The following is a 25,781-nucleotide window of genomic DNA, read 5'->3' on the forward strand; positions in this document are numbered from 1 at the left end:
TTCTAAAGAGGAAGAAAGATTCCAAGGGGAGTAAGGGGTGACCGTGGCTGACAAGGGAAGTCAGGGACAGTACAAAAATAAGAGAAGTACAACATAGCAAAGATGAGCGGGAAGCCAGAGGATTGGGTAATGTCTAAAGAGCAACAGAAGATAACTAAAAAGGCAATATGGGTAGAAAAGATGAGATAGGCTAGCCAAGAATATAAAGGAGGATAGTAAAAGCTTATTTAGGTACGAGAAGTGGAAAAAAATAGTTAAGACCAAAGTTGGACCCTTGAAGACTGAAAAGGGTGACTTTATTATGGGGAACAAGGAAATGGCAGATGAGTTGAACAGGTACTTTGGATCCGTCTTCACTAAAGAGGACACAAATAATGTCCCTGATGGTCAGAGGATCTGGGTTGACGGAGGAACTGAAGGAAATCCACATTAGGCAGCACATGGTGTTGGGTAGACTGATGGGACTGAAGGCTGATAAATCCCCAGGGCCTGATTGTCTGCCTCCCAGGGTACTTAAGAAAGTGGCTCGAGATATCGTGGATGCATCTTCCAATGTTCTATAGATTCAGGATCAGTTCCTGTGGATTGGAGGGTAGCTAATGTTATCCCACTTTTTAAGAAAGGTGGGAGAGAGAAAATAGGGAATTATAGACCAGTTAGCCTGACATCGGTGGTGGGGAAGATGCTGGAGTCAATTATAAAAGATGAAATAGCGGCACATTTCGATAGCAGTAACAGGATTGGTCCGAGTCAGCATGGATTTACGATGGGGGAAATCATGCTTGGCTAATCTCGTGGAATGTTTTGAAGATGTAACTAGGAAAATGGACAAGGGGATGTAGTGTACCTGGACTTTCAGAAAACAAACGATAAGGTCTCATTTAGGAGATTAGTGGGCAAAATTAGGGCACATGGTATTGGTGGTAGAGTGCTGACATGGATAGAAAATTGGTTGGCAGACAGGAAACAAAGAGTAGGGATTAACGGGTCCCTTTCAGAATGGCAGGCAGCGACTAGTGGGGTACCGCACGGCTCGGTGCTGGGACCGCAACTATTTACAATATACATTAATGATTTAGATGAAGGGATTACAAGGCAGATTATTATCTAAATTATGTCAAGTTGGGAAAAGGGGAAGTACAATGGGATTTGGGGGTCCTTGTTCATCAGTCAATGAAAGTAAGCATGCAGATACAGCAGGCAGTGATGAAAGCAAATGGCATGCTGGCCTTCATAACCAGAGGAATTGAGTATAAGAGCAAAGAGGTCCTTCTGCAGCTGTACAAGGCCCTAGTGAGACCACACCTGGAGTATTATGTGCAGTTTAGGTCTCCAAATTTGAGGAAGGACATTCTTGCTATTGAAGGAGTGCAGCATAGGTTTACAAAGTTAATTTCCGGGAGGACGGGACTGTCAATAGTTGAAAGAATGGAGGGACTGGGCTTGTATACTCTGGAATTTAGAAGTATTGAAACATAAGATTATTAAGGGATTGGACAAGCTAGGAGCAGGAAACATGTTCCTGATGTTGGGGGGGCCACAGTTTAAGAATAAGGGGTAGGACGGAGATGAGGAAAAACGTTTTCACCCAGAAAGTTGTGAATCTGTGGAATTCTCTGCCTCAGAGAATTCCACAGGAATTCTCCGGATGCTTTCAAAAGAGGGTTAGATAGAGTTCTTAAAGATAGCCGAGTCAAGGGATATGGAGAGAAGGCAGGAACGGGGAACTGATTGTGGATCACAGTGAATGGCGGTGCTTGCTCGAAGAGCCGAATGGTCTACTCCTGCACCTATTGTCTAATACTAACAAAAATAAATTGCAGATTACAACTGTGTTCAAAAAGTGTTTTAGCTTCAGTACAATAACTCAAATACTCAAGTTTGATGTCCACAAGTTTACTTCAGCATCAATTGCATTCCATGATATTTCCCACAGGTGCTGCACCATGAATAGAGCAGCAATCTTTGCATTGTTTTTTAACTTACATCAAGCAGTTTGTACTTTGCATTTGAAATGAAAATGATGATCAGTACAGCAATGTGTATTTTAAAACATAATTCCTGGGATTATAACAAGCTTTTATAAAATGACTAAAGATAATATACAAGTTTGTCATGAAAGAAAGAGTGCAGAGCTATCTGCTAATCAGAACCACACCATTGCTGGTATTCCAGCTGAATTTCAGCTAATGAATGGATATTTCAGGCAATTCCCTTTCCCTTACAGAAAGCCAAAACCAAGTACTATGTGATCTAAAATGGAATAACAAACCTTATAACACCGGCAGCTAGCTCAACAATGGCACGGCTTTATACAATCTACTGTCACGGTAAATCAGTACTTAAGCAAGAACCCCTATGATTTACAAACAGCAAATAACAGCATTTAATTCAGTTTTCTGCTAATTGAAAATATAATAGAACAGAAATGTCTAAAATAGTGTACTGACCCTGAGCTAGCAATTACAAGTAGTTAAAATTTTGATATAAAAATATAATTAACATTACAATGAAAACTGAAATGCATACAGGACAAATATTGCATTCAAACTTTATTATTAGAAAAGCATTCCAGTATGATGATGCTCCCGACTCAAATGCAGGAAGCTGCACGGGCGTTAGGAATCCGCCACAGGGACAGTTACCTCATCAGCAACCTCAAACATTAACTCCCAGAAACTAAACCCAGATTGCTCAAACATCAAGCAATGTTAACACTGGATTTTGTTCTGGTGTCTGCACTACACTTTCTCCAAATTTGATCTTTAAACAAATTAGAGAGCTGTGGAACATGTCCCCTGATGGAAGGGCTCAACGATCACAGTTCTAATTACTGTGCAACTGTTTATAACTAGACTACCTACCTAAAATTAAACCAGGCATATATCAGATATTAGCGTGACTACATAACAGATACATTTGTGCATCAAAAGGTGCATCATTATCCCGTCAATTCAAGATAAATAAGTTTGCTTCTGTACAGATATTCACCATATTATATAATGAAAATTGGCTTGGATTTGCTTGCACGCAACCTGTTTCTTTAAATAGGCCAATTGCAAATTTTATTAAAAATGCTTAAAAAATTTAGCAAGTAATGTATTTACCTTGGAGTCCACATAATGATGGTGTGGATGGCATGTTTTCACTCATGGATTATGATTAAGTAGATACATAGGTGACAACGGCAATCTCAATACATTTGAAGCAACAACTATACATCATTGATGAGACGTTAAGAAAAGTTTGCAATTTAATGTGAAGTCATCAGCTGGTATAATTGAAAATAGTTTTTTTTTTAAAGCCATTTGTGAAGACTCTTTTGCATCTTGGGTGATTATCTTAAGCTCAGATGTAAGGCTATAATAAGGCAGCTAACGAGTAGAATTAGCTGTGAGAGATTGCTACGGCAAGCAGAGTTACTAGGTTTAATTATCTTGGGCTCCAAGGGAGCAAGGAGCAGAGGAGAATCAGTGATGGTGAACGTGAACTCCAGGTGGCAGTCAAGTCCAATACAGCCACTGCCACTTTCTCCACCGCTGCCTTCATCACCTAAAAGTCAAAATAGAATTAAAATTTAATTTCTTTGACAATGCCATATGAATGTAGAGTAATAAAAATCACCAAAATTTAAAACATGGAACTAGGAGACACTGGCAAAATAGATACAAAGACTACCGACAGAAAACAAAGAGTTACAATAAAGTACTGGTGTTTGGACTAAAGGAGCAAGAAGTGATATTCTCCAGAGGACAGTACTGTACTTTTAGATTTATATTAGTGACTTGGATACAGATAATCTTCAGACAAACTGAAGTTTGGAGTTGTAAACAGTGAGGGGGGCACCGTCAGTGAGTTTAACATCTGTGGTCGGAATGTTGCTAGAGAGTATTCTGAGGAATAAGATATACATGTACTTGGATGGACATGGGCTGATTAGGGATAGTCAACATGGTTTTGTATGTGGAAGGCCTGTCTCACTGGTTGAGTTTATTGAAGACGTGACCAAAAAGGTCAATGAGGGTCAAGCTGTAGATGTTGTGAACATGGATTTCATTGAGGCATTCGACAAGGATCTACATGGTAGGCTGCTCTGGAAGGTTAGATCCCATTGGATTCAATGAAAGATAGCTGAGGGGATAGAAAATTGGCTTTGTGGAAGGGAGCAGAGAGTGATGGTGGAAGGTTGCTTCTCGACCTGGAGGCCTGTAACGTGGTGTGCCACAGTGCTGGGCCCATTGCTGTTTGTCATCTACATTAATGATTTGGATGAGAACGTACATGGCATGGTTAGCAAGTTTGGAGATGACACAAAAGTGGGTGGCATTGCGGATAGTGAAGATGGTTGTCAAAAATTGCAGCAGGATCTTGATCAGTTGGGCTGAGGAGTGGTTGATGAAATGTAATACTGAGCAATGTGAGGTGTTCCATTTTGGGAGCACTAACATGAGCAGAACCTAAACTGGAATGTTGTAGAGCAGAATGATCTAGGAGTATAGGGTCACAGTTCTTATTACAGGTACCTAGAGTGGTCAAAAAGGATACAAGGATACAAAGGACATTTATTATCACATTCACCAATTGGTGTAGTGAAATTTGACTTGCCATTGTAGCACACGAATAAAGATAAGACACAACATTAAAGAATTTAACAATAAACATATAAACATCCCCCCACAATGTTCCCACTGTGGGGGAAGGCAGCAAAGTCCAGTCCCATCCCCTGTTCACCCATAGTCGGGCCTATTGTGGCCTCCGTAGTTGCCGCTACGGCAACCCGATGCTTTAGGCCCTCTTGCCCGGGAAGATGGAACTCCGGCGTCGGGTGAACACTGGAATGTCTGGAGCGGCCGCTTCCTCCCTGGAGACCACGACTCCCGAAGTCCTCAGGTCGCGCTGGTTGGAGCTCCGACTCTGGCTATATCGGATCCCAGGCGCCGCAGTGTTTAAAATCCAGCACCGCCCGCGGCTGGAAGCCTGCAGTCACAGCTCCTCGGTGTTGGAGTCGACGGTCACAGCACTCCGAAATTTACCGCACGGTGACCCGGGTAGGGCATCGCCCGCTCCGAAGCTGGGGTTCCGGCCAATCCCGACAGGAAACGCCGCTCCAGTCCGAGGGTAGGCCGCAAGGAGGGGGCGAAGAGGCAGTGTGCCAAAAAGACTTTGGCACATTGGCCATCATCAGTCATAGTATTGAGTATAGAAGTGGGGAGGTCATGGTGCAGTTGTAAGACATTGGTGAGGCCAAATTTATAGTATCACATGTTCAGTTTACGGCACCATGATATAGGAAAGATGTTATCAAGCTGGAAAGCGTGCAGAGAAGATTTACCACGATGTTGCCAGGACTCGAGGGCCTGAGCAATGGGGAGAGGTTGAGCAGGCTAGGACTCTATTCATCAGAGCGCAGGAAGATGGGTTATGATCTTGTACAGGTGTACAAAATCATGAGAGGAATAGATCGAATAAATGCAGAGTCTCTTGCCCAGAGTAGGGGAATCAAGAACCCGAGGACATAGGTTAGTGGAGAGGGGGGTAAAGATTTAATAGAAACCCGAGGGGTAACTTTTTCACACAGAGGGTAGTGGGTGTATGGAACGAGCTGCCGGAGGTGGTAGGTGAGGCAGGTACTATCGCAACAGTTCAGAAACATTTAGACAGGTACATGGATGGGGCAGGTTTAGAGGGTCCAAAAGCAGGCTGGTGGAACTAGTGTAGATGGGACATGTTGGCCAGTGTGGGCAAGTTGGGCAGAAGGTCCTGTTTCCACTCTGTAAGATTCTAAGATGCTATGGTGGGAAAAGATCACTGGTAGACTTGCGTAGGCTTGGGGGACAATCAGGATTTTCTAGACTTTAGTTTATTTATTTGTCAGGAGCAATGACAGAAATCGCTATCAAAATATACGGAGGGGACTGGGGGACACAATTTCTTGGCAGCCGCGCGCGCATGCGCACACACGCAAGGTTTCGGAGGCTTCATCCGTGGGCCCTGTGAACTGTAATTTCAGCTCAATCCAGCGCTAAATGCAGCTCAACTCTGCCTGTCTCGCCGGATTAACCCACAACCCTGCCTGGACTGACGGAATACCAATCCGGAGCCGTGGAGCTAGCGCTGCTTCTCCGCACTGGTTGTAAGCCTGGGCCATATTTCCCTTAAGTCCAGGCAGGGCTGCAGGTTAACCTGGCGGACCAGGCGTAGTTGAGCTGGGTTTAGCGCTGCTTCTCTTCGTTGGCTGTGGGCACCATGCCCGTCCAACTCCTGATGTCTCTGGCAACCCCCCGGGCGTTGGGGGGGGGGGGGGGGGGCACTCGGATGGTCCAGTGGTGGTTCGGCAGCGATTGCAGCACCGGAGAGCCGGACGGGATCGAGCCTGGCTGCGGATGAGGCGCAGGTCTGTGTCTAGGGCTGCCGTTGTGACCCTATGGCCTGGGCACGTTTCCCTCCTCCAATCACCGCGCTCTATATTCGGTCCAAATCACCAAACTGAGGCCGTGAGTATGCTGGAACTTCTCTCGAGCATGAAGGAGAGTTACAGTGACCTCCTAGGACCACGTGTTGAACATGCTGCGAGTTTGTGGCGAGCACATAGTGGGATGGGCCCTTTAAACTGGAAAGAGGATGTACAGGAATCTTGCTAGGACTTGAGTACTTGGGCTACAGGGAAAGGGTGGGCAGGCTCGGACATTATTTCTTGGATCACAGGAGGCTGAGGGTGATATTTTATATATTGAATTGAATTGAAGAGGATAGATGGGGTGAATGGACAGTTTTTTTCCAGGATAGGGGGAAGGCATAGCTTTAAAGTGAGAGGAAAAACAAATAATAGGAGTCTGGGGGGCAAATTCTTCACACAGAGGGAGCAGAACTGTTCTGTGCTCACGGTGGTGGGTGTATGGAAGGAATTGCCAGTAGTTTAGGCAGGTACAATAACACAATTTTAAAGACATTTGGATGGATATATGGAAAGGAGAGGTTTAGAGTGAAATGGACCAAATGGGTCGGCATGGACCTGTTGGGCCAAAAAGCCCGTGTCCATGTTGTGTGACTCTTTGATCCCATGTGGAGTTTGAGGGAGTGATTTTATTTTCATCCAGAGGGTGTTGCAGTGTGGACAATACTGTACAAAGTGGCGGTGCAGGAAGGTGCTCTCATAACATGAGAACCTGAATTACCAAGGTATAAAATCTCATGCACCAAGTGCTGGTCAATGGGATGAGTATAGGCGTGGACTTGATGGAATGAAGGCCTGTTTCTGTGCTGTGTGGCTCTTATGGCCATTGGTTTTTGACAATTCAATAATTATACAGTTACTTTATTGATAATAGCATGTTATTCCTGCGTTACTGTTCTCAAGTCATAAAGATGCAACATTCGCTCACTTGAATGACCAAAAATACCCATTTGACTACTTTTTCACTTCCTGAACAATCGTTTGCCTATTTAAAGAACATTAATGCCAGCTGATGTTTTTCATGGAAAAAGTTACTTACTTGCATCATGAAATGTTACATCGTTTCCATGATAAGCATTCTTTATTTTATTGGTCATTATTTGCAGCACCATTATCTGCCTACGAATCACCATGTCCGGTTTGGTAATATCCACTTGAACAGCTGGGTTGTTGAGCTGGTTTGCAAGGCCATTGCCCGTCACTGCAAAATTGTACCTGGGAAAAACAATGAACAATTCCTTTCTATCATATTGAGAGCTGTCAGAATTTGAAAATAAAAGCTAGGTTACACAGAGGCCCGCAACTTGTTTACGTCTTGCAAAATGATTTGCATTCTGCACCAAAATCGTAAAATATCCACGCTAGAGGGAGACTATCCAGCCTACAGCACATTTTCGCCAGAACCCTAGAATTGTTTCTCCATTAAAATAAAACACTGAATCTGATTTTTATACTCTTATTATGTGTATTAAATCACGGCATGTTGTAGAGAACAAAACCGAACAATCAAGTAATTTTGCCAATCACCTTTGAACCTTATCCTTGATAGGTCCTTGCTTGTGCTTATATACTCTACGAAAACCCTTGATTCTTCAACACTTTTATCAAATTAGATTAGATTAGATTAGATAGCCTTTATTGTCATTCAGACCGAAGTCTGAACGAAATTGCAGCAGTCATACATATAATACAATAAAAACAACAATAAACACATATTAACATCCACCACAGTGAGTCCACCCAGCATCTCCCCACTGTGATGGAGGCAAAAGTCTTAGGTCTGCAGTCTCTTCCCTCCTCTTCTCCCTCTGCGCTGAGGCGATACCCCCCGGGCGATGTTATAAATCAGTCCCGCGGCTCAAACACCGCGGCCCGGGGTGGTTGAAGCTGCCGCCCACCAGTCCTGCAGACGCAGCCGCTGGCCCGCGGCCGAACCCCGGACTCAGGCCACCACCGCCAGAACACCGTCCCAGCCACCCTCACGTGAGTACCGCACCGTCTTCAGCCTCGGGCTGGGCCGCCCCGACATGGGCGTCGCTTCTCCCTCGGGCCGGGCCGCCCCGACTTGGGCGTCGCTTCTCCCTCGGGCCGGGCCGCCCCGACTTGGGCGTCGCTTCTCCCTCGGGCCGGGCCACCCCGACATGGGCGCCGAACCTCCCTCGGGCTGCGAGCGCCACACCTCCCCGAGCTCGGCCGCTCCGACGGGAGCCTCGTTCCACCCTCGGGCTGGCCGCCCTCACGGGAGCGTCCCAACCTCTTCCAGCCCTGAGCCGGACCACCCTCACGGGAGCGAGCTCAGGGCGAGTCCTGACGGGCTCTGCCTCCGGAGCCTCGAGGTCGTCAGCTCCATTAGGCCTCAGCGCAGACGGAGGCAGAGAAGGGGAATACGACAAAAAGGTCACATTCCCCCGCAGGGAAACATAGAAATTAGGTGCAGGAGTAAGCCATTCGGCCCTTCGAGCCTGCACCGCCATTCAATATGATCATGGCTGATCATCCAAGGAGAGACTGCAAACCCCGTTTCAACCCCCCCCTCCCAAAACACAAACTAAAAACCAAAAAACTAGACTAACCAAACAAAATAAACAACATAAAAAACACAAACAAACGGGACTGCCGGTGAGCCGCTGCAGCCAGAGCCGCGCCGCCAAATCCAGCTGTAACCATCTCTGATCTGAGAAAACTGCACTTCTCCACCCTCTTGAACTATGTTAATTGCAAACCTTGCCCGCACTTTGTCAACAATCTTCCCTTGCGGGATTATAAAAAGTTCCCAGAGCTTTGTGTACCTTCTTGTTTTCCAGGATTCCTGATAGTGTCTTGACAGGCAGACGAAATTAACACCTTGGCCTGACCTACCTATTGTAACATAATGTCTATCACAAGATAGATACAAAAAGCTGGAGTAACTCAGCGGGACAGGCAGCATCTCTGGAGAGAACGAACGGTTGACATTTCGGGTCGAGACCCTTCTTCAGACTAGTCAGGGATAAGGGAAACGAGAGATATAGATGGTGATGTGGAGAGATAAAGAACAATGAATGAAAGATATGCAAAAAAGTAACAATGATAAAGGAACCAGTCCATTGTTAGCTGTTACACAAAAAAGCTCGAGAAACTCAGCGGGTGCTGCAGCATCTATGGAGCGAAGGAAATAGGCAACGTTTCGGGCCGAAACCCTTCTTCAGACCATTGTTAGCTGTTTGTAGGTTGAAAATGAGAAGCTCGTGCAACTTGGGTGAGGGAGGGATAGAGAGTGAGAGAAATCAATATTCATACCACTGGGCTGTAAACTGTATAATATGAGATGTTGTTCCTCCAATTTGCGTTTAGCCTCACTCTGACAATGAGACCGAGGACAGAAAGGTCTGTGTAGGAATGGGAAGGACAATTAAAAGTGTCCGGCAACCAGGAGATCAGGTTGGTTCACGCAGGCTGAGCGAAGGTGTTCCGCAAAATGATTGCCCAGTCTGCGTTTGGTCTCGCCGATGTATAAAAGTCCACATCTTGAACAACGAGTACAGTAGATGAGGTTGGAAGAGGTGCAAGTGAACCTCTGCCTCACCTGAAAGGTCTGTCGGGGTCCTTGAACAGAGTCGAAGGAGGAGGTATAGTGTCAGGTGTTGTATCTTTTGCGGTTGTTGGGGAAGGTACCTGGAGAGGCAGTATTTTAGGTGGGAAGGCATGAGTTTACCAGGGAGATGCAGAGGGAACGGTCTGTGTGGAAGGCAGAAAGGGGTCGAGGTGGGAAAATGTTGCTAGTGGTGGGATCCCTATGGAGTTGGCGGAAATGTCGGAGGATTATAAGTTGTATGCGACAGCTGTGGAAGGTAAGGACTAGGGGGACTCTGTCTCTGTTGCGACTAGGGGGATGTGGAATGTCTATCTGAGGTAGTGCCATTTGCCCGTGATTAGCCCATATCTTCCTAACCTAACCCTTCCTTATCAATGTACCTGTATGGACATCTTTGAAGCATTGTAGTTGTACCCTGTGTAAAAACATTGCCCCTCACCTCCCTTTCATAGCTTTCCTGCTTATCTTATATCTATGCCTTCTAATTTGAGACACCCTATTCTAGAGAAAAGTCTGTGATCATCCACAGTACCCAAGTCCCTCATGTTTTTATATTCCTCTATAATGTCATCCCTCAACCCCCTATGCTCCATGGAAAAGACCAACATCCTTATTGTGTCCTCCAGTCACAAAAATCTCTCTCTGGATCTAATCTGCACCCTTTCATAGTCATGAAGCACAGAATGAATGTCATCCCTCAACCCCCTATGCTCCATGGAAAAGACCAACATCCTTATTGTGTCCTCCAGTCACAAAAATCTCTCTCTGGATCTAATCTGCACCCTTTCATAGTCATGAAGCACAGAATGAAGACCCTTCTCCTAGTCTTCAAGAAATAGAGTCCTAGCCTGCACAAACTTATCCTATAGCTTATGCCTTTAAGTCCTGGCAACATCCTCGTAAATCTTTTCTTCATTCTTAGATAGGCACAAAAAGCTGGAGTAACTCAGCGGGACAGGCAGCATCTCTGACTTGTGTGAAGGGTCTTGACCCAAAATATCTCTCCTATCTATCTGCCTGTCCCACTGAGTTGCTCCAGCATTTTATGTCTATCTTTGGTGTAAACCAGCATCTGCAGTTCCTTCCAACACATTTCCCTTGACACCATATTTTCTATAAGAGGATGACCAGGACTGAACACAATACTCCAACTGTAGCCTCACCTGTGCCTTGTACAGCTGTCACATAACATCCCAACCTCTGTACTCAAAATCTGGACAGATGAAGATCAATGTGCCAACAGCCTTCTTGACCACTTTAACTACCTGTGTTGCCACTGTCATTGAACGATATACCTACACTCCTAGATCCCTCTGCTCTACATTAAACACCATGAACCAATCTTCTGCCCACTTGCCCGACTGAGCAAGATGCTGCTGTAAATGATAACCATCCTCGCTAATGACAATACCACCCACTTTAGTGTCATCTGCAAACTTACTAATCAAGCCTTGCACATTGTCATCCAAATCATTGATATAGACCACAAACAGCAATGAGCCAGCACCAATCCTTGACGCACACCTCTAGTCACAGGCCATCAGTCGGAAAAACAACTTCCCATCATCACCCACTGCTTCCTTGCATGAAACTAATTTTCTATCCGGTCAGCTATCATTCCTTGGATCCCATGCGATCGGTCCTTCCGGAGCAGCCTACCATGCGGAACCTTGTCAAATGCCTTACTGAAATCCATGTGTGCAATGTCTACAGCTCAGCCCCAATCAACTTTTTTGGTCACATCTGCAAAGAACTTAGATTGGTGAGACAGTACAGACGCAATAGCGAAGGAAGAGACAGTCCGTCTCGGGTAGTGACAGGAGAGGAGACTAAATACAAAACCATGCTGACTATCCCTAATCAGATTTTCACTTTCTAAATGCACGTATATCTCATCCCTCAAAATACTCTCCAGTAACTTTCTGATTACAGATGTTAGACTCACTGGCATTTAGTTCCCAGGCTTTTCCTTGCAGCCTTTCTTAAATTGAGGCACAACATTTGCCACCCTCGAGTCTTCTGGCTCCTTGCCCGAATGTAATGATGACTCATAAATCTCAGCCTGGGCACCGGCAATTTCATCTCCAGGTTCCCACGGTGTCCTCAGATACATCTGATCAGACCCAGGAGATATGTCTACGTTCATATGCATGAGGATGTCCAGGACCTCCTCGACCATAATACTGACTGCCCACAAGACATTTCCAGTGACTGTCCCAAGTTCCCTGTTCCTTGTGAATTTCCTCCATGGTAGAAACAGAGGAGAAATACTCATCGAGGACCTTGTCCATCTCCTGTGGCTCCACACAGAAATGACCACTTTGATGCCTGAGGGCCCTATTCTCTTTCAGGTTGCCTTCTTCCCCTTAATGTACTTCAAAAATCTGTTTGGATTATCTATACATAACTAAAGCTCTGATTTTGTGCTCTTGTGGTTTGTGCGGTTTTCCTATTTGCGCAAAAACAGTACGCGATAGCACTATGATTTTTGCCAGCTCCCTCACCATTCTCCTGTGCTACGAGTGCAACAAGTTTTGTTCTGATCGATGGAATTAAAATCTTAAAAATCACGCTTGCGCAGATCGATCTCCTCTCCTGCCAGTCAGCGCCGGGCAGATTAGTCTCCTCTCCTGTCACTACCCGAGACGGACTGCCTCTTCCTGCGCTATCACGTCTTTACTGGAGCTGAGGGACCGGGAGCGGCGCGGCGTCGGAGATATCGGCCAAATGGAAAGCGGTGAATCTGATCCCGATGGAGGGGAACCACCAGCGCCCGCTGTGAGTCTTCACTGCACCACCATCGCAACGCCCCGCAGCTCCAGCCCCCTTCCCCTATGGTTCCCCTCACTGCTCCTGCCCCTGTGATATCCCCCTCTCCCCCATGGCTCTTCCCCCGAGATCCTGGGAAGGTGAGGAGGGAGTGGGGGAGGAGAGGGGATCGAGGGAGAGGAGGGGAGTAGGGAGGGGAGAGGAGTTATGGGGAGAGGGAGTGACTGAGGGTAGGGGAAAGGAGAGGTGAGGGATTGGGGGAGGGTAGGAGAGGGAAAGAACAAGGAGGAGGTGAGGAGGGAGAGTGGGGGAGGAGGGGGATTAGAGGGAAAGGAGGGCGGAGTAGTGGATGGGGGAGTGGGGGCAGTAGGTAGTGGGGAATAGAGGGGAGGAGGGCAGTGGGGGAGGTGAGGAGGGATAGTGGGGGGGATAGGGGGATGTGAGGAGATGGGGGATAGAGGGATGGGAGGGGGGTCGGGAGATAGGGAGGGGAGAGGAGTTATGGAGGGAGGGAGTGTCTGAGGGTAGGGGAAAGGAGAGGGAGAGAGGTGAGGGAGGGATTGGGAGAGGCGAGGAGGAGAGGGGAAAGAAGGGGGAGGGGAGGAGGAGAGGGGAAAGAAGAGGGAGGGTGGAGGAGGGGAAGAGAGTGCCAGGGATGAGGGGAAATGAGCTGTGTCTGTGCAGTTGGGGGCTATGGGTGAGTGGTGGAATATTGCGTTGGGGGACCAAGCCTCCTGTGTGACAGGGACCCATCGGGTCCCACTTAGTCTAGTCCTTTATATTATTAGCCAGATTTATCTCCTGCCCCCAATTTGCCCTCCTGATTTTCTCCTTTAGCAGGCTCCTCAGTTCCCGAAACTCTTCCACGGATACACTTGATCTCACCTAAACCTGCCCATGCATTCTTGTACTCTTACATGGGTGTGACTGCTCATAATTTTTTTTTTTTTAAATCAGCAAAATGGCACCGCGTAAAAATACTGATTTCCTCAGCAAAATACTGATTTTCAGGCACTAGAATACTGAAATGCTCTGACACAATTAGGCAGCTCTGCCCACCACTATGGCTCTGCCTGACATTCTCCTTGCCTGCTGAGCCTCAGAGCCAGGCTCGGTGCCACAGCCGTACCTGGTACTGTTGCTCAACTTTGATATGTCATCCCCTGACAGCACCCAAGAGGGTGTATCTGTTTTGAAGTGGGATGGCCACAGTGGTCACCTGTTCTCCCTGTCTATTTCCCTTCCTCCTAGTAATCCACCTTGTCTCTTCCTTGACCTTGGGCATGACAACCTCGCCACACATCTTGTCCAAGAAGCTCTCAGTCTCCCAATGGTCCTGAGGTCATCCAGCTGCAGCTCCAGTTCCCCAACGCAGTCTTTAAGGAGCTGCACCAGACAATTCCCACAGGTGTAGTCATCAGGGTGACCAGCAGTTTCCCCGACTTCCCACATCCTGTAGAAGCATTGCACTAACTTACCTGTCATCACCACTGCAACTGAACCAAGCGGAATAAAAACAAATAACAAGACACGCACACACAAGAGCAGACTGTACGTTGTCCTCTTTTCTGACTTTGATAGTCTCTAGCACTTTCAAATCCTGTATCCTGCAGTTGCGTGCATTCAAACTTTGGGTCTATGTGGAACCTATAAGTACTAAAAGGTGCTTATTAGTTTAGTTTAGAAATACAGCGCGGAAACAGGCCCTTCAGGTCTAAACCTGTATGTCATTGGAGTGTGCAGGGAAACCGAAGATCTCGGAGAAAACCCAGTCGATCACAGAGAAAGCGTACAAACTCTGAACAGACAGCACACGTAGTCAGGATAGAACCCGGTTTCCTGGCACTGTAAACTCTACCGCTGCGCCACCGTGCTGCATAGTATTGTTATCAAACTCATTTTTACACCAAGCCATGTGGCAATTGTAAGATCAATGACCAACAGCTTGGTCAACCGTCAATTCTCACCTGCTACTGTTACTTCCATTCCAACATCCATCCTCCTCAAGCTCAGCGGCTGAGCTGCTGTTGCTGCACATGTTGTATGGGAGAGTTGACCAGAACTTCTTTGCATTCTTAAGTTTTTCTTTAACATCTGTCACCTGAAAGGGATAGAAGTTCCCTCATTAAAAATAAGATTGATCACTTATAACTATTATTTTTATCTCATTTTCTGAAACTGACTAAATGTGTTAGTTTCATGCGAGCAGATCCTTTATAGCATAAACATACGCGAACCACAGATATTGAAGGCACATACATTGTTGTTCCGCCCATTGTGTTCCTGTAAACCAATAATTAACATTAAATTAATCCCATTTCTGGGGTCATGGCACATAATCCAACACTTTGTGTCAATTCAAGTGTTTATCCAGATACCAATTATAATTGTCCCTAGTGTGTGTAGATAGTGTTAATGTGCGGGGATCGCTGGTCGGTGCGAACTCGGTGGGCCCAAGGGCTCGTTTCCGCGCTGTGTCTCTAAACTAAACAAAAAAAATGTACAATAAAAGATTTAAAGAGATTATCTGGAATCTGGAACTGGAAGTGTAATTGACAACAAAAAAAAAGAAATCCTCTTATTATGAAGGCCAACATTCCATTTTACTTCGGAGTCACGTGAGTGATTACGTGAAGAACCCCGCCAGGACGCATGCGTGCGCTTTCACGCTTGCGAAACGACAGGCGGGATGGAGTGTTCCCCCGCAGCGGTAAGTTTGAAACCGCGACTTGCAGGCAAGTGATTTACTCTGCGGTAGTGTTTGTCCCCGCGCTGTTTTTACACAGGGGGGGGGAAGCTGGACAAAATAGTGTCCACAAGTGCTGGGAGTGAAGCTGGCTGGGGAGGACCGCAAAGTTGCGGGAGCCAGCAGCAGCTGAAGGCACAAGCCCCGTAAGTGGGATCAGCTGTGCCGACTTTTGGTCCCGCGCCGGCCAGAACACCACGGCCGGGCGGGAGACTATTCAGAATGGGGCCGTCGACTTTGACAAATCGAAACGGCAGGAGGCGGGGTGGAACGACGTTCCCCCGTAGCGACAGTTTAAACCTGGACCTGCAGGTAAATGAAACTGCGGTCTTTATTCTCCCCATACTGTTTCACAGGTGGTGAAACATGGAGAACTGTGGAAACAACGGCAGGCGGCACAGGAATCACCCGTAAGGGAACAGCTGTGCCCGATTTCGCTCCCCCACCGGCCAGATTAAACACCATGGCTGGGCGGGAGACTATACAGAACGGAGCCGTTGGCTTTGACAAGTCAAAACGGCAGGAGGAGGGGTGGAAGATGTTCCCCCTTAACGGCAAGTTTTAAGCCTGGACCTGCAGGTAAGTGATGCTGCGGTCTTTATTGTTCCCATACTGTTCTACAAGTGGGGGAAACATGCACAAGGCAAAGAAGTCGACCAGAGCTGCGACAAAGCTGGTGGGGGAAGACCGCGGATTTGCGGACGCCAGCAGCGGCCGGCGGCACAGGAATCACCCGTAAGGGAACAGCTGTGCCCGACTTCGCCCCCGCACCGGCCAGATTAAACACAGCGTCTGGGCGGGAAGGCAAGAAGAAAACCAAAAGAGTCGTTGACTGATGAGTCCGACTTTGGGCGGCCAGCGACCGTGAGCGCTGGAGCCCGTTGGAGCGGCTTATGGAGCCGAGCTCCAACATGACAGGCTCCGGGAGATGGAGTCTAGTCACTGTGGGCACTATGTAAAACCCACAGCAGCACCTGAGGGCTGCACAGAGCTCCCTCGTCAGAGGGGAGCTGGGGGGTCAATTCTGGGCTGACCGAGCTCCAAAACTACAAGTGTGCAGGGGGTGCAGGAAGAAAATCTACTGGTCATGGTGTTCAAATACATACAGCCAGACCACGATGGACACCACTGCAAAAATACTTGGGACCAGGAAAATAGCGCATCCCTGAATGTTCCAGGGGAGATAACATCTGGAAACATGTCGGAGCAGGACTAGGAAAGCCCTGTGGGGCACAACTTTAAGGATCTCCTACAAAAGACCCACAGCAGAACAAGAGAAGCCGGTGAAAGCTCAAAGGGGGCATGCAGCGGTCTTTTAGACCATAGCCCAGACGGCCTTTCTGGAGGGCGCAAACTAACTGGGGGTCAACCTCCACAAAGACCACACAGAAGAAGCAAACTTCCCTGAAAAATGGAGGTAGGTGGGTCTGGTCCGAACAAATTATACAAGTGTGCAGGGGGTGCAGGAAGGCAAAATCTACTGAAGATGCGCAAACTCCTCCCAACCCAAAAAAACCCCGACAGATAGATACACTCTTTTTAACAATGGATATGGGTCATGGGATATACAGTGCACAACCTTTTATCCGGTTTCCAGCCGAAAAGCTCCGAAAACCGGCCATTTTTTCCAGATGTGGTCTGCACACCAAAGCTCGCAAAAAAACGACCCACGGTCAACCAGGTCTGCACTACTGTAGCGGCGCATCCTCCCTGAATGTTCCGGGAGACGCTTAAACATCTGTAAATCATTGCTTAAATGTTAGTCAGTTAGTTTGAGGGCTTTTATGTGAAGGGGGGTGAAGGGGTAAACATTCTTAGTCCCCTACCTGGTCAGGAGGCTTAGGAAAGCCAATGCCTTACCGGGGGGTCTGCAGTAAGCTCCGCGAGCGCTGTGGCCGGTTTGCAGGCGGCGCCGATTGTAGCTCCGACCCCGGCAAACTCTACCCCTGCTGCTGCGAGCGCTCCAAACCAGCGCGGCACCGCGCCGGACGCAAGAGCTCCGCGAAGTCGGCGGCGTCGCAGCGCTGGGATACCAGCGGGGTCAAATGGCCTTACCGGGTCGCCGTGCGGCACAGCGCTGTGGCCACCGACACACAAACATCGCGGAGCGTCGCTGGATTTGGAGCCGCGCAGCCATAGAGTTGCCGGGGTCGGAGCTCCAACCGGCCTTTCCCGCGGCCGGACGGAGCCCCCAACCGCGGCTCCAAATCCAGCGACGCTCCGCGAAAAAGAAGGCGGCCACAGCGCTCCGGAGCTTGCTGCACGGTGACCCGGTAAGGCAAAGACCACACAGAAGAACGCCGCCGAAACATTCTCGGAGCTGGGACGTCCGGCCGCGGGCCGCGCTGGATTTGGAGCGCCTCGCAGCCAGGGGTAGAGTTGCCGGGTCGGAGCTACAACCGGGCGCCCCCGCGGCCGGACGGAGCCCCCATTATCCGGAAGGTGGAGTCGCACACAGGTAGGTAGGGGACTAAGAATTAAAGTTTCCCCCTTCACCCCTACACCACCACCACCACATAAAATCCCTCCAAACTAACTGACTAACATTTATGCAATGATTCTCCCGGTCTCCAGGGAGGAGGCAGCTGCTCCAGACTTTTCAAGCCGCCCGCGCTACCTACCTAATCTACGCTAAAAATCTTCCATTCTGAAATCCGAAAATGTCCGAAATCCGACAAGTGTCTGGTCCCAAGGCTTTCGGATAAAAGGTTGTGCACCTGTACCATTGAATTGTGCAAAAGGGGTAATGGGTAAACCCAACACGATTGGCTGGATTACATTGTACTATATATTCAGTACAAAATGGGTACTGGTAACTGCTAAAGGACTGATTTCCAAAGGCTACTCCATGGCTAACATCGACCTAAAAGATGCTTACTATTCAGTGCTTACACGGACTGATCACAAACGTTATTAAAAAAAATTCAACTGGATGGGGCAGCTCTGGCAGTATAGAGCTCTACCAAATACATAATCATATGATCATACTAATTGTGGGCATAACTTTGGAGTTGGCCTAACTAGCTGTAACAGCCACCATACAATTGGGTGAAAACTGGGGTTATCATCCATCCAGTTAAATCTAAACAAACGCCTACCAACATAATGGATTATTTGGGGTTCACTATTGACAGCTCACATGTCGGTGACTTTACCAAAGGACAAGACTACAGTCTTAACTGAGGCCTGCAACAACCCCACTGACATCAGTGAACCGTCTATCAGATTGGTAGCAAGTATAATTGGCATATAGTGTCTGCCTTTCCAGCCACAGAATTTGGACCTCTGTATTACCAAAAATCTACAACGGGCAAAATATAAACACTCAAAGTTAATACTGGTCATTTCGACAGACCAATAAGCCACCAATCAAAGCTTATGGAATTAAAATGGTGGAGCGATAACATTCGGCATTGTTCCAACCCTATCGTTATCAGCAAACCCTTAGTGGTGCTACAAACTGATGCCAGTGCGCTTGGTTGGGGTACTACCAATTTCCATCTCAATCTGTGGAGGTAGATGAAAGGCACAGGAGGCATCATTATCACAGACACTGGGCATAAACTACCTGGAAATGTGGGGTGCGTTCTATGGCCTAAAGTCATACTGCTCTGGGATAAATCACCAGCGTGTTAGACTACAGAGTGACAATCTGGCTAATACAATTTGGTAATGGTGTATCCAGAGAAATATTTGAATATCAGCTACTTACCTACCAGGTAACCCAAAATTCAGTGACAGACATCAGGTCACGCAAATTCAATAAAATAAGACTTAATCACCAGTTACCAAACTGTGTTTCTTGGGAACCAGACCCTGGGACAGCAGGGACAGATGCTTTTCACTGCATTGAGGGGGCAATTGTTTATCTATGCATTCTCTCATTTTCTGCATCATCAGTCGGGTATTACGAAAAATACAACAAGGCTCAGTGTCTGTTAATCGGTAGTGCCGATTGGCCTACTTAACCATGGTTCCCGGTGATACTCAACATGGGGTTTAACCATGCATCACCATCCTGAAACAACCAGATTATTGGTTCATCCTGTAACAGGGGAACCCATCCGTGTCAAAAACAACAAACCTATCAATTTGTAGAGTCTAAAGAAACCTCTACTGCAACTGGGACTGGCGGACCGAACATCGAACATTATCTCAGCGGGCCACAGACAGTCCACCAAAAACTATATCTGGTATACATCAGGAAATGGGAGATATATTGTCACAGAAACAACATCACCTACAGTTGATAAACATAACGTCTGTTCTCGAATTCCTGGCAGGCCTACATTATGATGAGGGGCTCAGTTACAGCGCCATTAACTGCGCCAGAAGTGCCCTACCAACATATCTATGGCGAGGATCAGAGCATCATTCTGTTAGGACTCACCCCTGGTAACCAAACTTATGAGAGGAAATTTTAATATCTATCCCCCAAGAACCAGGTACTCTCTAAATGGGATATGAGTATTGCCCTAACGTTGCTAAGGAATTGGTCTCCAGCAACAACTCTGTCCCTGCATAAGACTGACGCTCAAAACAGTCATGCTGATAGCTTTGGTCACGACAATAAGGGTACAGTCGTACATAAGTTAAGGCTAGACTATATGACTTCTTCAACAGGAATATAACGTTTCACATTACGAATTAGTCAAACAGAACAGACCGGGGTCATCAGGCCTCAAAATAGAATTTAGGGATTACCCTACAGATATCGTCTCTGTATAATAAGACAATTATTGTTCTATATGGAGAACACCAAAAACATCTGAGGCTATGAGATGGCACTACTAATCAGCCACAAACAAACCCACAAAAAAGTGTCGGGTCAAACTATTTTCAGATGGCTGAAACAGGTTTTAACAACAGCTGGGGAGGATACTAACATATTCAAATCTTATTCCACCAGGGCTGCAACTACATCGGCAGCTATGGAGTTGGATGTACCAATGAACCAAATCCTCGAGACAGCAGGATGGATCAGGGGAAAATGTTCCAACTATTCTACCACAAACCAGTAGTTAAACTGGAACTTTGCAGAGCCAATTTTAAGTTCTGTAATATAATTTCACCCCATTAATAGGTTTCAATGTTGGATTCATGTCTAAACATGTTAACACAATTCCTCCCACAGTCAATTAAGGCAGATGTGATGCATGGACTCGTTTCCACGGCATGAAATCGCAGAGCTTTGAAATCTTCACGTAGTCACTCACGTGACTCCGAAGTGAAATAGTAAGATTAAACGAGAACTTAACAGTTCGAAGTTTGATCGTTATTTTATGAGGAGTACGTTGAGGGAATACGTGCCCTCCGCTCCCACCCTTGTCATATACTCAACTGGTATTTCTTCTCTAATCTTACTATGTTCAGTCATTACAGTTATCTGTGATTTCACACCGCTGCTTTGAAGAATGACACACATGCGTCCTGGTGGGGTTCTTCACGTATTCCCTCAACGTACTCCTCATAAAATAACGATCAAACTTTGAACTGGTAAGTTCTCGTTTAATCTTACTATTAGCTTTCTTCACTGCCTGCTGTACCTGCACGCCAACTTTCAGTGACTGGTGTACAAGGACACCCAGGTCTCGCTGCACCTCCCCCTTACCTAACCCCATTGAGATAATAATCTGCCCCTTGTTTTTGCCGCCAAAGTGGATAACCTCACATTTATCTATATTATACTGCATCTGCCCACTCACTCAACCTGTCCAGGTCACCCTGCAAACCTCCTAGCATCCTATTCACAGTTCACAATGCCACCAAGCTTTGTATCATCCACAAACTTGCTAGTGTTGCTCCTAATTCCCTCTTCCAAATCATTAATATACATGGTAAACAGTTGCGGCCCCAACACCGAGCCTTGCGGCACTCCACTCGCCAATGCCTGCCACTCTGAAAAGGACCCGTTCACTCCTACTCTTTGCTTCCGGTCTGTCAACCAATTTTCTTCCATGTCAATACCCTACCCCCAATACCATGTGCTCTAATTTTAGACACGAGTCTACCATGCTGGACCTTATCAAAGGCTTTCTGAAAGTCTAGATGCACTACATCCACTGGCTCCCCTTCATCCATTTTACTTGTCACATACTCAAAAAATTCCAGAATTCAAATGAAAAGAAAAAGACTCCTCGGCTCAACGGCCTGCAGGCGCTGAGTTCCACCGCTGGCCTGCGCCGACACCACCAGACGCAGTCCTGCGATGCCATTGCTGCCACGAGGAGCAGCACCAACGCTCACCGCCTACCTGACCGATCTCAGGCCCGGACCAACGTAAACGCCGCCATCGTCAACCTCCACGTGGCCGCTGCCGCCGACCTTCGCCAACTCACCAATGACGCCGACCCTTGCTGCCTCACAGGAACCGCCGATCCTCGCCGCCTCCCCGGCGATCCGCTGTCCGGGATTTCCGATGCCACGCCCGCTGACCCGGGCTCCACTTCCCGCGGTCCTCCACTAGTAACTCTACCGACCTTGGCCACTCCAGCACCCACCAGCAGGCCGCAGCCGTCACCTTGCCAGAGTCCTAAGCTCAGCACCGGGCCTGAAGTCTCCACGCTGCAGACTCTCACACCACGTGTCTGATTGTGCTGGGTCCTAATGTATCCCCCCCCCCCCCTCAGGTAACGTCAGTGAGGGTTCCACTGGGTCTTCCCCTTCCCCCTAAAACCATGTGACCCCAGCTACTCCCAACTCACACTAGTCCTCATACCACCTCGTCCCTGACCACCCACCACCCACCACCCCCCCACCAGACATCGCCTCAACCTCAGTCCACTCACCTGCCTTCCTCCAGCCCCAACCCTCATCCTTGCCATGTGTTCACCATCCCCCCTGACCTCCCCCTCTCTGATACTGAACGGTCTGTCCCCAGCAGAGGCCTTACCTTTGTCCCCCTCCATCCCAACCTCAATGAGTTCCGTGCCAAGCACGATGTGGAGCTCTTCTTCCGTCACCTCCGCTTCGAAGCGTTCTTCCATGGGAAGGAGTCCTCGCCCCCCTTCTCCAACGGACCCCCTCCTCTTGGACTCCCCCCCATGGCCACCTACCCGCTTTCGACCTTTTAATTTAAGCTGCCGGCAGGTCATCAACCGCTTCAACCTCTCCACTCCCCTTTCTCACTCTAACCTCTTGCCCCCTGAATGTACAGCCCTCCACTCACTCTGCAACAACCCAGACTGGGTGATCAAGGGAGGTGCCGGGATAGTCTGGTGTGCTGACCTTTACAAGGCTGAGGCCACACGCCAACACTCAGACACCTCCTCCCACTTATCCCTGGGCCATGACCCCACAGACGAGCACCAGGCCACTATCTCTAGCACCATCACTGGTTTCATTGCTTCCGGCTCCCCGCCCTCACAAGCCTCCAACCTCATCATTCCCAGCCCTGCACGGCCTGATTTTATCTTCTCCCCAAAATCCACAAGCCTGACTGTCCTGGCAGACCCATTGTTTCTGCCTGTTCGTGTCCCATCGAACTTATTTCCACATACCTCGACTCCATACTATCCCTCCTGGTCAAATCCCTCCCTACCTATGTTCAAGACACCTCACACGCTCTTCGTCTCCTTCATGACTTCCAGGCCCCCATTCCCTCATCTTCACCATGGATTTCCAGTCACTCTACACCTCCATCCCCACCAGCAGGGTCTTAAAGCCGTCCGTTTCTTCCTCGACCGCAGAACCAACCAATCCCCGTCTACTAATACTCTCCTCTGCCTAGTAGAGCTGGTCCTTACCCATGACAACTTTTCCTTTAACTCCTCTCATTTCCTCCAAATCGAAGGCGTAGCTATGGGCATGCGCATGGGCCCCAGCTACGCCTGCCTCTTTGTAGGGTACATCGAACAACCCTTGTTCGAGGCGTACTGTGGCCCTATCCCCGAACTCTTCCTCCGTTACATTGACGACTGCATTGGTGTTACCTCCTGCAGCCATGCAGAACAAACTGGCTTCATCCATTTCACCACTAATTTCTATCCGTCACTCAAATTCACCTGGAGCATTTCCGACATCTCCCAACCGTTTCCAGACCTCACCATCTCCATCGCAGGTAACAGACTACTGATCGACATCCACTACAAACACACCGACTCCCATGGCTATCTGGACTACACTTCTTCCCACCCTGCTTCCTGTAAGTACTCTATCCCCCACTCCCAAATCCTCCGTCTACGCCGCATCTGCACCCAGGATGAGGTGTTCCAGACCAGGGCATCGGAGATGTCCTCATTCTTTAGGGAACGGGGGTTCCCTGCTACTATTACAGATGAGGCTCTCACCAGGGTTTCCTCTATATCCCTGCAGCTCCTGCCACATGCTCCCCCCCCCCCCAGTTGCAACAGGGACAGAGTTCCCCTTGTCCTCACCTTCCACCCTTTCAGCCGTCGCATGCAACATATAATCCTCCAACATTTTCACCACCTCCAATGGGATCCCACCACTGGCCACATCTTCCCATCTCCTCACCTTTCTGCTTTTCGCAGAGACCGCTTCCTCCGTAACTTCCTGATCAATTTGTCCCTTCCCACCCAAACCACCCCCTCCCCTGGTACTCTCCCCTGCAACCGCAGGAAATGCTACACTTGTCATTTTACCTCCCCCTTTGACTCCATCCAAGGACCGAAGCAATCTTTCCAGGTAAGGCAGAGGTTCACCTGCACCTCCTCCAACCTCATCTACCCCCTCCGCTGTTCCAGGTGCCAACTTCTCAACATCGGCGAGACCAAGCACAGGCTTGGCGATCGCTTCGCCCAACACCTCCGCTCATTTCGCATTAACCAACCTGATCTCCCGGTGGCTCAGCACTTCAACTCCCCCTCCAATTCCGAATCCGACCTTCTTGTCCTGGGCCTCCTCCATGGCCAGAGTGAGGCCCAGTGCAAATTGGAGGAACAGCACCTCATATTTTGCTTGGGTAATTTACACCCTAGCGGTATAAACATTGCCTTCTCCAATTTCAGGTAGTCCTTGCTTTCTCCCTTCTTCCCTTCCCCCTTCCTAGCTCTCCCACAAGCCTATTGTCTCCGCCTCTTCCTTTCTTTCTCCCCCCCCCCCCATGACATCAGCCTGAAGAAGGGTCTTGACCCAAAACGTTGCCTATTCCTTCTCTCCATAGATGCTGCCTCGCCCGCTGAGTTTCTCTAGCATTTTTGTCCACCTTCAGAGGAGTTGAATAGCTCATTTGGATGTTTTATTTTCTAATTTTTGGTGCACCAAATAGAACTGAACTCACATCTTGCTTCAAGATGAGTTCACTGTGTGAAAACAGCCATGTGGAACTCAAAATGAAACTCTCCCTTGGAACGGCATGTTGATTAGACACCTGTTAAGTGTAAGGTCAATAGCATCTAATCAAAACATTGGGGCACTTACCAGTCTGTCAAGGCTTGTGCCAGCTGCTGTTTTGGACGCTCCTCAGGACTATAGGGTCTAAACCTTGGATTAAACCCATCCGATATAGATCGAGTTTAAACGGCTCCCAGATAGAGACTTTGGTTTCCCACAGCCTGAAATACCTAGAGTGAATCAAATAAACATTACATTTATTCCATATACCATAATGTCATATAATTTGGTATCACTGTCTTGAATTGGGATTGCATAGCATAAAAAGTTCATTAAGGATGAGACCAGTCTAAATAATAAACTGTTACTATTTATACATTAGCTGGGATGTTGGAAAGAACTGCAAATGCTGATTTACACTGAAAATAGACACAAAATGCTGGAGTAACTCAGCGGGACAGGCAGCATCCTGAAGAGAAGAAAAGGGGATGATGTTCAGGTCGATACCTTTCTTAGACTGAGAGTCAGGGGGAGAGGGAGACACAGATATAAGGAAGGTGTGGAAAAACAAGACATTCAAAGGAGATGATATCAGGGGAAATGTAGAATAGATAATTTGTAGAATAGATCGTAGAAGTTAAAAATGGGTCTAGGAGAAGGTGATAACAAAAGCCAAAGCGGAAATAACATTTACAACTTTAAAAGCTCTAAATGTATAAAACCTTAGTAAAACCAAGGGCAGGGAATAGAGAGAATGTTAAGGCCATAGGGAGTATTGAAACAACTGAAACATAGAAAAATAGGTGCAGGAGTAGGCCATTCAGCCATTCGAGCCAGCACCGCCATTCAATATGATCATGGCTGATCATCCAAAATAATTACCCCGTTCCTGCTTTCTCCCCATATCCCTTGATTCTATTAGCCCTAAAATCAAAATTTAACTC

At 47.8% G+C, this 25,781-nt stretch overlaps 1 protein-coding gene across 1 annotated transcript; it reads right to left on the bottom strand.

Moving 5' to 3' along the window:
* Positions 1 to 1,880: 1,880 nt before the first annotated feature.
* Positions 1,881 to 25,013, bottom strand: LOC129695200 (glypican-6-like). The gene is made up of 4 exons (XM_055631975.1): positions 24,925 to 25,013; positions 14,765 to 14,898; positions 7,494 to 7,669; positions 1,881 to 3,552 (listed from the first exon to the last, which is right to left on the bottom strand). Exons 2-4 carry the CDS (start codon positions 14,833 to 14,835, stop codon positions 3,338 to 3,340), a joined length of 462 nt encoding a protein of 153 aa, XP_055487950.1. The 5' UTR covers positions 14,836 to 14,898; positions 24,925 to 25,013; the 3' UTR covers positions 1,881 to 3,337.
* Positions 25,014 to 25,781: the final 768 nt, after the last annotated feature.

This window comes from Leucoraja erinacea, unplaced genomic scaffold (assembly GCF_028641065.1).
Source record: "Leucoraja erinacea ecotype New England unplaced genomic scaffold, Leri_hhj_1 Leri_987S, whole genome shotgun sequence".
Taxonomy (NCBI): domain Eukaryota; kingdom Metazoa; phylum Chordata; class Chondrichthyes; order Rajiformes; family Rajidae; genus Leucoraja; species Leucoraja erinaceus.

Coding starts and splice junctions, on each gene's coding strand:
- LOC129695200 (XM_055631975.1), bottom strand. CDS start 14,835: ATGTGCAGCAACAGCAGCTCAGCCGCTGAGCTTGAGGAGGATGGATGT. Junction 7,670..14,764: donor AATGGAAGTAACAGTAGCAG/GTGAGAATTGAC, acceptor TGTTTTTCCCAG/GTACAATTTTGCAGTGACGG. Junction 3,553..7,493: donor TGTAACATTTCATGATGCAA/GTAAGTAACTTT, acceptor TTTGACTTTTAG/GTGATGAAGGCAGCGGTGGA.